Below are 13,226 nucleotides of genomic sequence, written 5' to 3' on the forward strand. Positions count from 1 at the left end.
TTCAAGGCCAGGTTGGACAGGGCTTGGAGCAACCTGGTCTAGTGGAAGGTTCCCTGCCCGTGGCAGGGGGGTTGGAACAAGAAGGTCTTTAAGGTCCCTTCCAACCCAAACCATTCTGTGATTCTCCACTCTCCTCAGATGAACAAGGATCTCACAAAGCATTTTGGGATTCTGTTATTCCATGTTCTGTAGGAGTCACTGCCAGAGTGCTGCCAGGAGAAAGGGGAGGGTCAATCTCCATGTCTTCTCCTCACGCATCCTAAGAAATGTTTAAAGTTCCACATGTTATCATATTAAAAATTCCAATAATCAAACCCCCAATACAAAAACCATGAAAAACTTAAAGCAAGTAGTGGCATGTTCCCCCTGCCCTTCTGTGCTTGCTTTCAGGTACATCTGCCTCTGACGTGCTCCTCTCTAACAGCAGAAAATCAAAGTTATTCCCTTAAGGAAAAGCTTTTTTTATAACAGTTGCGTAGCCAAAGGTCCCTGGTGAAAAAGTTTTCCTAATAATTTTCCAATAAAGAACAGAAAACCCACAAAGGTGGTATTTCCAGAGGAGTGTATTATTAGAAAGAATTGATATTTGAGGAGCTTTATTTTATTAAAAATGTGCAAGAACTCCTGTATGTCATTTCACGCACAGCTTAGTGAAAGGTTAGAAAATTAGCTCCTGTGTGCTGCTTATGCAGTGGGATGGATGAAGGAGACTTTACATTTCACAACTTCTTGTTTCTGACAAGTTCCAGTGAATTATTTATGTGGCCACTTATCCTATAAAGATGGAACTGAGGGTACAAACTGAGTTCACAAACGCTACCAGAAAGCCTTCAGGTGATAAGATGAAAATGGATCTTGGTCGCTGCTGATCTCAAACCTGGGCTTGAATTTGTGGCCTACAGATGAAGGGTTCTGTGGGCTTACATTTTTCATCTCTAACTCGTGAATTTGTGCAGTTTATGAACAATTCATGAAGTTCTATTTATCTTCAGCAATTGCCTCATGAATCGGGGATTTAACTGGAATAAGATAATCCAGGAAATAGTAAATTTCAATTCATTTTTATGAGTCTAATATATATTCCACATATGAGAGCAGAGATGTGAATACATTAGTGATAAAAATACTAGAAAGAAATTACCTATTTCTGTAACTGTAGTTTAATTCCCAAAGATGTGCAGTCAGAGATTGGGGCAGATCTGACTTTTTGCAGCTCTTGGATTTTCTGGGAGTTTCTACCCTTAAAAGGGAGTTGAATGCACCTCTGCAGGTTTTTTCCTCTCTCTTATTTATAGTGGGCCTCTTTTCAGCTTGATTCTGTCTAAAGCAATATGGATGCACAGATAAAAGTTTGGGGAAATATTTTATTATTTTCAGGGAATTTCTTTTTATTTCTCTTTGCTAAACAATAGCTGCTCTGTATTTGTTGTTGATAAAACTGTTTTAAATCCCTTCTCTGCTGCAAACATGTGACCTTAGGCAAGTTGTTCTCAGTTATGTTAGTCCACACTCCAGGATTTGCTATCTTCAGTTCTGGAGTATTTCCAGAACTATGCTGTTAGACTGAGGGGCAGGTTCAGATTGGATTCTAAAATCCTGTAATTAATGAACTACAAAGTCTGGCTCGAAACCTGTTTTAGGGGATTGAGAATCAAATAATTCTCACAAAAGATATTTTCAAATTCTGTCTTTGAGCACGAGTATTTCAATTAACACTTCAAATAAGAATTTTAAATTTTGCTTGTATGTAAATGCAGGTGTCAATGAGTTCCTCAAATTTAGGGGGAAAAGGCAGAGGTTGTGGTGCAAATGTCAGCACAGATGCCCATTTGGTCAGAAAGCTCTAGAAAGAATAAACTGCATAGTCTGCAACTATGGAAGAAGTACTTCCAAACCTGTACAAATGATTCCAGATGAAAAAGTTTATTAGTTATGGCATGATCAAAAGAAGTTGCACTGGAGAAACCACAAAAACTGCCAGTCCTTCCATTGCCCTGAATCCTGCTATGGCAATGTAAGAGTCAAAGACAACATATCCCAGCACCAAACAGGCCCTGAAAGTCTTCAAAAATTGCTTAACTGGACTCTCCAGCTCACACCCATTCCCCAGGAATTATTACTGAGCAGATGACTGTGCCCTCTGCTCTGGCAGGGTACCCACATTTTTGACAAGAACTACAAAGCCTTTCTGCAGCATCTGCAATATTTGCTTTCCTTAAAAAGAAGCACCTGCCCCTTGGCCCAGGAGCAGCACAGAATTCCTCAGGAGCCTGGCTGTGTGTTCTCACACAGGTCCAGCAGCTCTTTTACAACAAAGCTCAGGATCATTGTTCTCATTGCACAGGGAAGAAAACCCTCGGAGAGCCAAAGAGAAAGGGGAAGTGCTTTTGGCAGTGGCATCCTCAGGAGTCAGATGGAGATGGCATTGGATTGCAATTTTCCAGAGTCCTGCTCTGGTTCCTTCAGTAGCAGGGCTTGTCTCCTCCCTTCCAAATGTCCCTGACATAAAGGAGAAAAAGCTGACACCATTGCTTTTAACAATTCCTGTCAACACTTGCCTGGCCCTGCCTAAATATAAATGGAAGTGAAAGCAGAAAGGGAAGCAGAGAACCTGACAATGTTTAATCTGTGAACCCATCCCTCCACACGGGACAGCAAAAAGGCAACGTGCACACCCAGAGGTTTCCTCCAAGAAAGGTCAGTTGAACCAGCCTGACCTTTTAACCACATATAAAGCCATAAGTCATCAGCCCTATCTGAATGGTCTTCAGTCCCAAGGTGCTCCCAAAATAACCTGGAGATAAAGCAGAGAGATAAAAATCAGGAGATGCTGCTGAGTTGGGTGTGCAGTTGCTTCTTCGAGATGTTTCTTCAAGAGGATTGGTACATCTGCTGTAAGTCAAAGTCAGGGGACAGGGAAAAAACAACTCCCTGGAGAAAGGAAAGAGATCAGCATTTTATCACAGGCAAATAAGTTGGAAACTCTCAAATTCTATAGATATGTAGATGCAAGCACATGAAGATGCTGCTATTAGGGCATTAAAAATAGAAGTATTATCTTGCTACTCAACGATTCTACTAAATAGCTATGAATGTCTAATTAAGTAGGTCTTAAATCTGTGTGACAATATAGTTCATTTTATTATTTAGGACTGAAATATGAAATATTGTAATAATAACTTAAAAGTGTGGGTCAAATACCCCAGAATTATTCTCCTAAGTAGAAAGATATGAAAAAAATGTAGCAACAGCTTAACTCCTTCTTCTGACATGGAGACAAAAACATTGAATTCTTCAGACACCAGTATTTGATCTGCAGCAAATAATCCTTGCTCTGCAATGCACAAGAGAAGGAGAAATTTGGTCTAACTGGATTCATTAATCTGACCACACACACACACAATTTATTCAACTCCAGTCAACAAACCATCCAGGAAACAAGAGCTCAGACACTATAAATTGTCTAAAAGCACTTAAGAAACATGAGATTAAACTAAAACCCCCACCACCACCAGCAAGGTACATGTACAGAGTGCTACATCTTCTCTTTTTTTCATGTTTTGTCTGTAAAAGGTGATTTCTCCAAAAAAGTTTCCAAAACTTTTGTCTGTAAAAGGTGATTTCTCCAAAAAAGTTTCTCCAAAAGTTTGATTCCTGTTTTATCCTGAATTTCAAGAATCAAGACACCACCAAGGCTTTCTGCTCAATGTCCTAAGGGTTAACTGCCAGTGGACTGTTCCCCAAGGATATACCATGGCATAATTATTCTAAAAATGATTCCTCAAGTGTTTATGGCACTGAAATTTGTGATACATCAGCAACCACCTCAATTGGATTTACTTTCTTTTAAGCTCACCCACTTCACTGCAAATGGCTTCTGTGTTGTGGCATCTGTGGATTTGTTAGAGATGCTCTTTGCTGCGAGTACATTATGAATTTTTAAAGCATTAAATATGTATGTACTATTTATATCTTCCTTACAAATACATGGAATCTTTATTTTTGAAGACTTCAAATAAGTTTTTTACCGCTTTTCTCTTGATTTCTTTTTTTTTTCTTTTGATACAGCATCTGCAGCATTGACTTATTCTGCTCTTCAGAACAATTATTTTCTCCAAGAAATCATCTTTTATCTCCAGCTCATCTTCCACCATACCATAGATCTGTTTTCTTAAGATCTCTTGATTAGAACAATCACACACCAGTTCCCAAATTTGGAAATAAACTCTGAAAACATTTTACTATAAAGGGAAAAACATTTCCAATTTTAATAAAACCGTAAATAGGCTTTTGTTCAGAAAAGAACTTTTTAAAAAATATTTTAAGAATTAATCCCTAACTGGGAATGTGTATAAAACAACGTTTCAACAGAGCCTTTCATTGCCTGACCTTTATTTTGTTCTCTTGCCATTGATAATTTAAATTCAATTGGAAAATATCCCCTTTCAAAGTAACTTGTTTAAGTGCATGACTAGCCAATTATATTTAAATCTGTGTATTTTCTTTGTAAATATTTCCCATAGGAATGACTGAGAATTGTCAGGCTTCACACAATGGTGACTTTGGGGTAGAATTGCCAGCATATTTTTTTTTAATCATGTGCTTTAAATGGTTTGTCTATTACAAAGATGAATAAATAGCAACATATCCTTCTGCAGGTGGTTCTAAGAGATGCACAGGAAGGTACATTTGGATACACCAGGCTTAGGAAAGGAAATATTGTAATGCTTGGAGCTCTGGGACAAAAGACAATATTTGGGTGCTGTTCTCTGCTCTGCCACTGCCCCATGTGAGACTCTGACACTCTCTGCTGGCTTCTCTTTGCTCATCATTTATCTGTCCTTTCTTCTCATCAACACTTATTTCTTCCACCAAAACTTTCACCTCAGCTGGGAGTCTATATATAATAATGATGGCAAAGTCTTATATATATAATAAGAAGTCTAAAGTCTATATATAACAATATATAAACAAAGTTATCTATAATAACGATGGCAAAGTTTTGAGTATGGAGGAGTTCTTTTAAGAAAGATCTGAGTTGGAGTTCAAGGTTCTTTCATGGGAAGGGAACAAAGGGAAAACAGACATGAAAAACAAGCCAAGAGAACCTTTTTGCCAGGATTTATTCAAAAGAAGAGTAGGTAGGTGTTGGGACTGCAAAAGACAAGCTCTGATCTTTTAACATACACCTGTTTCTGTAATCAAGGCCAGATGAAAGCAACAAACACCTGGACCTGATTTAGTTTTAGTCCTGTGAGTAGTCCTCAGTACTCCAATGAGTATTCCTTACTCATCAGGAATGCTCAAATGCCTGAAGAAAACTTGTTAGCAAGTCCAGTTTGTGAGATTTCTGTGTTCCTTCATGGTGGATTTTGATTTAGCTCATGTTTTTGCGTGAGCTTCACCTGTTTATTATTTTAGCACCTTAAAACAGTTTTAATTCTTCATTCTTGAGGCTGCCAGCTGTACAGAGAGGTGAGTGGACAGTGGAAGACTACAGGTCAGATTTTGAAGGGAACTGAGGTATCTAAAAATGTTTGCATTGGTGCCACCCTGAAAATCACATATTTGGGAAAAAGAAAGGAATTCCAGGCTGTTTCACTTGGGAAGGCACTAGATGGTCCTTCCTTCCTAGGTTTTGTAGAACTCCTTCGGGGCCCTGTGCAAGGGTCTTTGGGGCTATGGGCAAGAGAATCTGACTCTACTCTGAGTCAATCAATGGTCAGCTCTGGGTGAGCTGGGATTGACCCTAAATAACCTAATGGCAAAAATTTCACCAGGAAGAAAGTTTGCCTCATACTGCATCAGCACATATCATCAAAGGCTGGACGTTTTTTACAGGGAAGTTCATCTTTCAGGTTTTTTTTATCAGTTCAGTCTTTAAAAAGTGCTGACAAAGTAGCAGGAATTGGGCCATATGGCAAACCTGTCAATGTAGTCAGTCATATTTAAGCAGAATGTTGAAAATTATTTTCCTGCAAGAGGGCCTAAATATACAAATTAGGGAGGGGTTAAGAAATATTTCCAGCACTGTGTTTCATTTCTACTTGCTAAGCTTCTGCTAGGATCACTTTATCATAGACAGATTAGTAAATATGGCTTTAAGTCTCTCCTACTGCAAAGAGTGCTCAGTTACCCACTGTAAGACAATTTTGCAGCAGTTTAAAGAACTTCAGTGCAATGTCTTGACCCCCAGTTTACATTTGTTGGACACATAAGCTTCCCACTGTCGTCTTTGTGTTGATTTTGGAGTGAATTGGAAGGCTGAAAACAGAAGTGAAGGAAACCCACAGCGTGGATTTAAAGATCCATCCAAGGATCTTTATATGAACTTCACAGGGAGTGGGACATACATTTTAAGAGAATCTGTTGTGATAACTTGATAAGTTACATTTGGATCCTGAAAATGAATGTTTGACTGTCTTTGTCCCTCCCAGTAATCTGACAGATTTAAACAAGGTGGAGCTAAAGTTTTCCAGCTGTTAGTTTAACACTGCTTCATGTTTGATGAGGAATGGTAAATTCTGAAGCTACTGTTCAAAAATACCCAGCTTCATAAACTGGTCTGACTTGGTAAAGGAACATTCCTGAGCAGTTCCGCTGAGTTACATGTTTAGGGGATCCAGGATCATACCTTGGGCCTTAAAATAGCAACAGAAATAGGCCAAGCCCCAAATCTGTCAGGAGAGGCAAGGGGATATAGTTATGTGCTTTTGAGGTACTTCTCTTCATGATAGATGTGGGAACTGCAGTTGAACTTAAGAATATTTGGCTTTATTTTCTACAGAGATGAAAGAGTTTATAGGGAGGTTATTAATTTAAAGTTTTTTTTTAAGGAACCCCACGCTTATGATTTAAAGCTTGCCTCCTCATTATCACCTGATTGTTACAGATTTGCATTTCCATCTCCATGCTTGAAACAACTCCCTGCTCCTAAACCACAGGAGGTAGCACATCTGTGTGATGCTCACACTACCCATCTGTGATTGATAGCAGTTTACATGCTGAAGTCAGTCTCAGTGGCATTAATTTATTGTAACTGAAGGCTGAGCAGCACAAAAATGTTTGATCGTTACAGACTCAATACCTAACGTATAGAGAAGGACGAGGCATTGTTCTGACAGGTCTTGATGTTTATTATTTCCCTCAAACTTTCTCGCTAATAGCCGCCGTCAGCCTAATTTAAGAGCAATCCATGCGGTTAGGGATGCTGCGAGATGCTCTGCGCATTAGAAATCTTGTAAGATTTGGTTTCCTTTGGGCAAGAGAGGAAGGAGAGGAAGCACAGAGATGGCTGAGGCTCGCCAAGGGCATCGTTTTAATCAGCAGTTTCCCCAGCGCCGCTTTGTGTAGATGTGTGTGTGTGTTTGCCTCCCGCCCCAGCGGTGACAGCCCCTGCGCGCTCCGGCCGGGGGATCGCGCAGCTCTCCGGGCCGAGGGCGCGAAGTTGCCACCGCGCCGCCGGTGACCCGAGGAGGTTCCGCCCCGGCGGAGCGCGCCCGGCCGCGGGCATCCCCCGCATCCCGCGCATCCCCCGCCGCAGGTGCGGGGGGGCCGCTCTCCGCTCCCCGCGGCTTCCCGGGCGCCGCCGCGCGGCCGCCAATCCCAAATCCCGGGCGCGGCCGCGCCCCCACCCGCCGGGGAGCCCCCGCTCCCCCCCGGGGGCCCCGCGCCGCCGTCCCGCCGCATCCCGCATCCCGCCTCCGCTCCCGCTCCGCCGCCTCCCCCGGCGCAGGGGCTCCCCCGCCGCTCGCCGCTCTCCCCCCCCACCCCGCCCCAGCCCGCCCCGCCGGGCTTGAAGGTCACCTCCGCCCGCCCGCCGCCGCCGGAGCCACTTTCCGCGCCGGCTGGAGAAGCGGCAGCGCCTCCGCCCCGGGAAGGTCCGTCTGTCCGGCCGGTGCGCGGAGCGGAGCGAGGAGCCGCCCGCTCGCCCGCTCCACTCCCGGCACCGCCGCGGCGGGGCCGCCCCCGGGCTGTCGCCGCTGCCCGCGGAGGTCGCGGGCGGGCCGGGCAGGGGCCCCGCTGCCGGCGCGGGGGGAGCCGGGCGCGGCGGGCGGGGGGCGCGGCATGCGGCGCTGAGCCGGGGCGGCGGCGCTGCCCGCGGCGAGGGAACGGGGCTGCGGGAGCCGCGGGAGCCGCGTCCCGCTGCCGCTTCGCCTGGCGGGGCCGCCCGCCCGCCCCCGGACGGGAGACGCGCCGCGACCCTTCGCCTGCGCTCGCCTCTTTATGGTGAGTTTGGGCCGGGGCTGCGCGGGGGCAGCGGGGCCGCTCGGAGCGGGGCAGCCCGGCAGGTGCGCGGCGGCCCCGCTGGCCCCGCTCCGCGGCCGGAAAGTTCCCGGGGCGGGCCGGGAGGAGGGATGCTCGCCCGCGGAGTGCCCGCGCAGGGGGGGCTCTCCGGGGGCCGGGGCCGCGGGGCAAACGGGGCTGGGTCTGGAGCGGCCGGGAGCCGGCGGGCAGGGCAGCGCTGCTGAGCCCCGGGCGCTCCGCGGGGCTCGGGGGCACCGCGCCCGCTCCGCTGTCGCCTGCGAAACGCCGTGCGGAAGGTGCTGCGGGAGAAGGGCGGCACGGGAGGGGGCTCCCGAGCACAGGGAACAACAAGAAACATGGGCAGTCGGGGCTCAGAGGAGTTGCTGGTTGAAAGGGTGCAGATGTTTAACTGCCGGGAAACTGCCTGCCTGTAAGTCATCGATGTTTGCTGATTTTATTGGCGATTTATCATAGCGTTTTCTCCTCCACGCTTCTGTCAGGAAAAAAAAGTATAAATGTTGCCTAAATAGCTGTTCAGTGCAGGTGTAGTGACACTATGTACGTTTAAGATGTACAGCAGTTACAGCCAGGACTGCCGCTCCTCAGCAGGGGCAGGGCTGTGCACTGCGAGATGGTTTTACAGAGTGAGAGTGGCACGAGTCGTACGGTTCCAAAATTTGTGATGTGGCTGTTGGACATCGTGCTGCCAACTGAACATGGTGCGCACAGATGGTGAAACCAATGTGGTCTGAAGTTTGACTGGAGTGACTCACATCAGCGAAGTGTGAAAGATCTTGTCCAACGCTGCAGCTTTTGTTTATCTACTCTGAATTTCAAATGTGGCATAGTATGTTACGTTTGGAAGTAGTTTAGTGATGACTGGTTTTTTCACTTTAAATAAGATCCAGTTTATTCAAGCCGAACTGGATCATAAAACACAGCAGATGCTGGTGATGGTGTCCCAAGAATGTCAAGTCCCTTGCTTCACTTCTCTAGACTCGATGATACTTAGGAAAGATACTGCGTGTTTCATTTGTCATTTGGAAGTGTGAAAACAGTTGTACGTGTGGGCTGTAAAAGCAGAAGCAAGGTTTTGTCACTCTGGGGTACAGATTGATGATCGTGGATGTACTACAGTCTAAACCAGAGCTAGTCCTTGTAATCAAATAGTTAAGTTTTAGAGACCAAATAGTCACAGCTGCTTGAGAAAATCTATGTTGGGAAGAGTAGTGGGGCTGTGTGAGTTTTCAATATGTATGTCAATAGATTGTTTAGTTTTTAGGAAAGTGGTCGTTATCACATGCTCCAGTTATCAGGGTTACAGTAGTGATACAGAATAGGTATTTTTAATTCATTTTTATTTACTTTTACTTGAATGATTTTGCATCGATGGCTTTCTGTGAAACTATTTCTATGTCGCTTTTCTGATTATAGTCCAGATCTGCTCACTGTTTTATGTAGGCTATACAGGCTTGGCTGCCCAAGTCTCATTTACGGTTTATTCTTCTGGTAAATACATTAGACAAAGGATTCAGCGTTTCCTGAAATGAAGTCAGTGTTTCTAATGTCAAGACTATATTTCTTTTTTCTATTAGTCCTTAACTGAGTATCAGTAATAGAGCTGACAAACGTGAGGAATAAAATTCACAGGACGTTGATGATTTTTATAGTTCTTGTAATGGAAGTACTTGGTGCCCTTGACATGATGAGGATGCTGTGCTGGTTTTCAGGAAAGGGTACCCTGAAATGACAGCAATACTGTCAGGAGCCAAGTGTCGAGGAAGCCAGCGGGATTGTTAATTCCTGGATGCATAATGTGATCCATTCCCAGCCCAGGACACGGGCACACAGGTAGGATTGCAAGGTGCAATTGCCAGCGCTGAGAATTGTGCCAGTGATGCCTCCACACTCCCTGCACACGGAATCCCTGCTGGCTGTGCTGCTGCACGGAGGGGAATGGGATGTCCTGAGGCTGCTGGGGTTTGAGGTGTGTTCTTGCTCCCCGTGCTGAGCCCTGCACAAAGCCCCCTTGAAGTTAAACATGGAATAGCAAGGCCAGAGGGGACTCAGGCACTGCTGCCCTTGTTCTTCCTGCCCCGGGCAGGATCAGCTCCTACCTGTGTCATCTCTGATGGATGTTTGCGTGCTTGTTCTATTCCCCTTCTCCTCTGACTTCTCTCGCTGCTTTTGCTGTCTTTTCCATCATTTTTTTTTCCTTAGTGATGCTCTTACTTACTATTTATTTTCTAAAGAATCTTATCTCATTCCCTCCAAACTGTCTCTCCCACTCAGTCTCTCAGTATTTTTTTATTCCTTTGTGGGGGACCTACTGCTTCTCTGCCAGCCCTGCACATATGCTGGCTTTACCAGGTTTTTGCCTAGTTTTTAGGAGGAATTTAATGGAAATATTAACCATTGTGCAGGCAGGTAAGCTTTGTTTAGGACCAAAGAGCTGCTCAGTATTTGCTTGCACTGGGAGAAGTTGAGACAGCTGGAAATACAGGATAGAAGAGACCAATGGCTGGGTTAAAAAGATTGGCATCACTAATTTATCACATCGTAGCTTTGAAATCTGATTTTTAGATCTAACTTTAAGCCTTATATACTATAAAGATAGGATTCCTAATGCTGGCTACAAGAAGAAATATTATTTATAGTTATGGAAGGCATATGCTTCCATTGAGCATGTTGGTGTCTGAAAGGTGTACTTGTCTAAAAAAGATGGATCTTGTGTAATTAAGATTGATGTCTCATACTACAGCTTGAGAGAAATACAGGAGTTGAAAAATGTGTTTATTTTCTGCATCTGTCAGCACTCTTTCTACTTAATTCTTGGATCTTGACTCCTTCCCATTTCACGTGGGAGATGGGGATGCTCTTGTCTCATGCTCCTTTGTAAAAGTGGTAGGTGAATAAAACTGAAGAGTCAGGAAACAAGTGAACAGACAGGGCTCAAACAAAATATTAGGTGTCCTGACTCTTTCTGGCCTTGATACAGTGAAATCATGTACATCTGTGTTGACTCAATTGTGCCCAATTTGAGCTGTAATATTTCCTGAGAGCAGAGAGCTCCTATCTCTGAGCATCTTTCCCCAAGGCATTATTGAGAAGTCTTTTTTTTTTTCTTTTGTTGCCCTTTGTTTTTCATTTTTTGCATGGTTGCACTTTTTAATGGGTAGTTTCTTTTAATGAAATAATTGAATTTTTCCATGCTCCTGATTATTTTGTAGTGCAAGTCCTCATTCTGGGAGGTACAATGCCATCTCTGACACTTCATGTTGTGTATCCTTGTGTATGTTATCAGTAAATAGTGTTTTCATCACCTAGTCTGAATCTATGCTTTTATGATTAAAAACTGTCTTTGAAGCTCTCAATGTTAAAATTTTCCTTCGTAACTATTACTTTGCTAAAATTTACTGTGCCAAGAATTACAACTTACTGCAAATAAGATAATTTCAGCTGTGTCCTTCAAGTTGATGCACTAAAAAATGAATGCAAACTGAAAGGACGTGGCAAACCCCTTCTGGGATGCTGGGATGTAACAGCAGTGCTGGGGCATGTGTAGGATTCTGTAGAGCACAGAGGCAATGGTGTTTTATTCACAGGATGGGTTACAATTACCTACCAACCAACACCAAATGCCAAATATATGCTTGTCATACTTTGAAATACTATTTTTTGCCAAGTAGGTGGCAAGTCTTCTGCTCCAGATTTTGTACTTTGCAGAGATCCTGTGCAGAAGGAAAAATATTTCTAAGTGAAGTTTTTGATGAATATTCTACAATTCCATTTGTGTTATGAGCTATTAACTATTTGGCTCTTTTCAAGGGGAAAGAAATGTTGAGTATTTTGTGATGTATCTTTCAGAAGTTGGTTGAAGTGTCTCTAACATAGTGCACAAATTTGAAGCTCTATCACAGTTTTCTCACAGCCAGTTAAAAAACCCAGAATATTTTGCAGCTTTGGCTGCAGTTCTAAAATCCTGTGTTTCTGAACAGCAAGATGTTGCTGTGCTAATACCCTGAAAGGAACAAGGTGAATGTAAGTTCTGCACTGACATGTGCCTTAGTAGCTGCCTATGCAAATCAGTGCCCTAAAATTAAGATCACTGCCTGGAATGGGAAACACGGTGCCACAAACTGGGAGTGTTTGTAAATCAGAGACTGACTGCTGTCAGTCAGGGAGATTGGGGAAAAGTGACCAAGCAAACTCATCTATGTTAAAATAATTGTCTCTCCTTCAGCTGGAAAGGTCTGAGGGAATGGGGTTACAAAAGGGTGAGCTGAAAGTCTTGGTTGTGTTAAAGGGCAAACTAAGATGCAAAACTAAATCACCTTTAGGACAAACAGCCCAACACTGACTACAGGGAATGTGCAGCTGACTGGGGCCAGCATTGCAAACAATAAAAATACACATTTTCTCAGTGTGCAGCACACTTGGCTTAAACCCTCCAGTGCACAACCTCTGACCAGGAGAGTTTGGAGTAGAGAAAGAAGAGGTTACTATCCCCCCAAAAAAATAAAATAATTACAAGGATACAGCATAGAATATGATCCAAGCAATTGTTGTTTAAGCTTCTCAGTGTTAAACCAATGGTAGTGAGAGCTGGAGTTACACAGAAGCACATACCCAGAGAATATTTGGAGTTGGGAGGGACCCACAGGGATCACCAACTCCAGCTGTTCAGGGAATGGCCTGTATGGGGAGTTGGTGACTCTCAGCCTTCTGCTGTGCTTTGTCATTCTTTAGTCTTGACTCTGTTGTGCTGGTAGTTGTATTTCAAATTTTCCTTTACTTTTTGGCACTTTTCCACTGGGTTATTTTTAGAATCAAATCAAGTATGAATACATGCTGGCACACTGTTCTTGGTGAGGATGCTCATAGGGTCTTGCTCTCCTGCTTGCCGGTTCCAAAGGTTTTCTAGGGATTTTACTGTCTCTGAGTTCAGTCTCTGTATTAGATGTGAACAAATATTACAT

General features: G+C 44.0%; 1 protein-coding gene across 17 annotated transcripts in view; it reads left to right on the forward strand.

Moving 5' to 3' along the window:
- The window catches only part of RBFOX1 (RNA binding protein, fox-1 homolog 1), a 1,165,955-nt gene that overhangs the window by 345,400 nt on the left and 807,329 nt on the right, over positions 1-13,226 (forward strand). Inside the window, exon 1 of one of the 17 annotated variants that reach the window (XM_017808966.1) lies at positions 8,167-8,229. The exons of 15 other annotated variants lie outside the window; for them this stretch is intronic. In XM_017808966.1, the coding sequence (XP_017664455.1) occupies positions 8,227-8,229 (3 nt within the window). In that variant the 5' untranslated portion in view covers positions 8,167-8,226. Of the gene's footprint in view, positions 1-8,166; positions 8,230-13,226 lie in introns of those variants that run through there. One more of the 17 variants, XM_017808969.1, reaches the window with a different exon arrangement.

The sequence above is a fragment of the Lepidothrix coronata genome, unplaced genomic scaffold (genome assembly GCF_001604755.1).
Source record: "Lepidothrix coronata isolate B3197 unplaced genomic scaffold, Lepidothrix_coronata-1.0 Scaffold24, whole genome shotgun sequence".
NCBI lineage: Eukaryota > Metazoa > Chordata > Aves > Passeriformes > Pipridae > Lepidothrix > Lepidothrix coronata.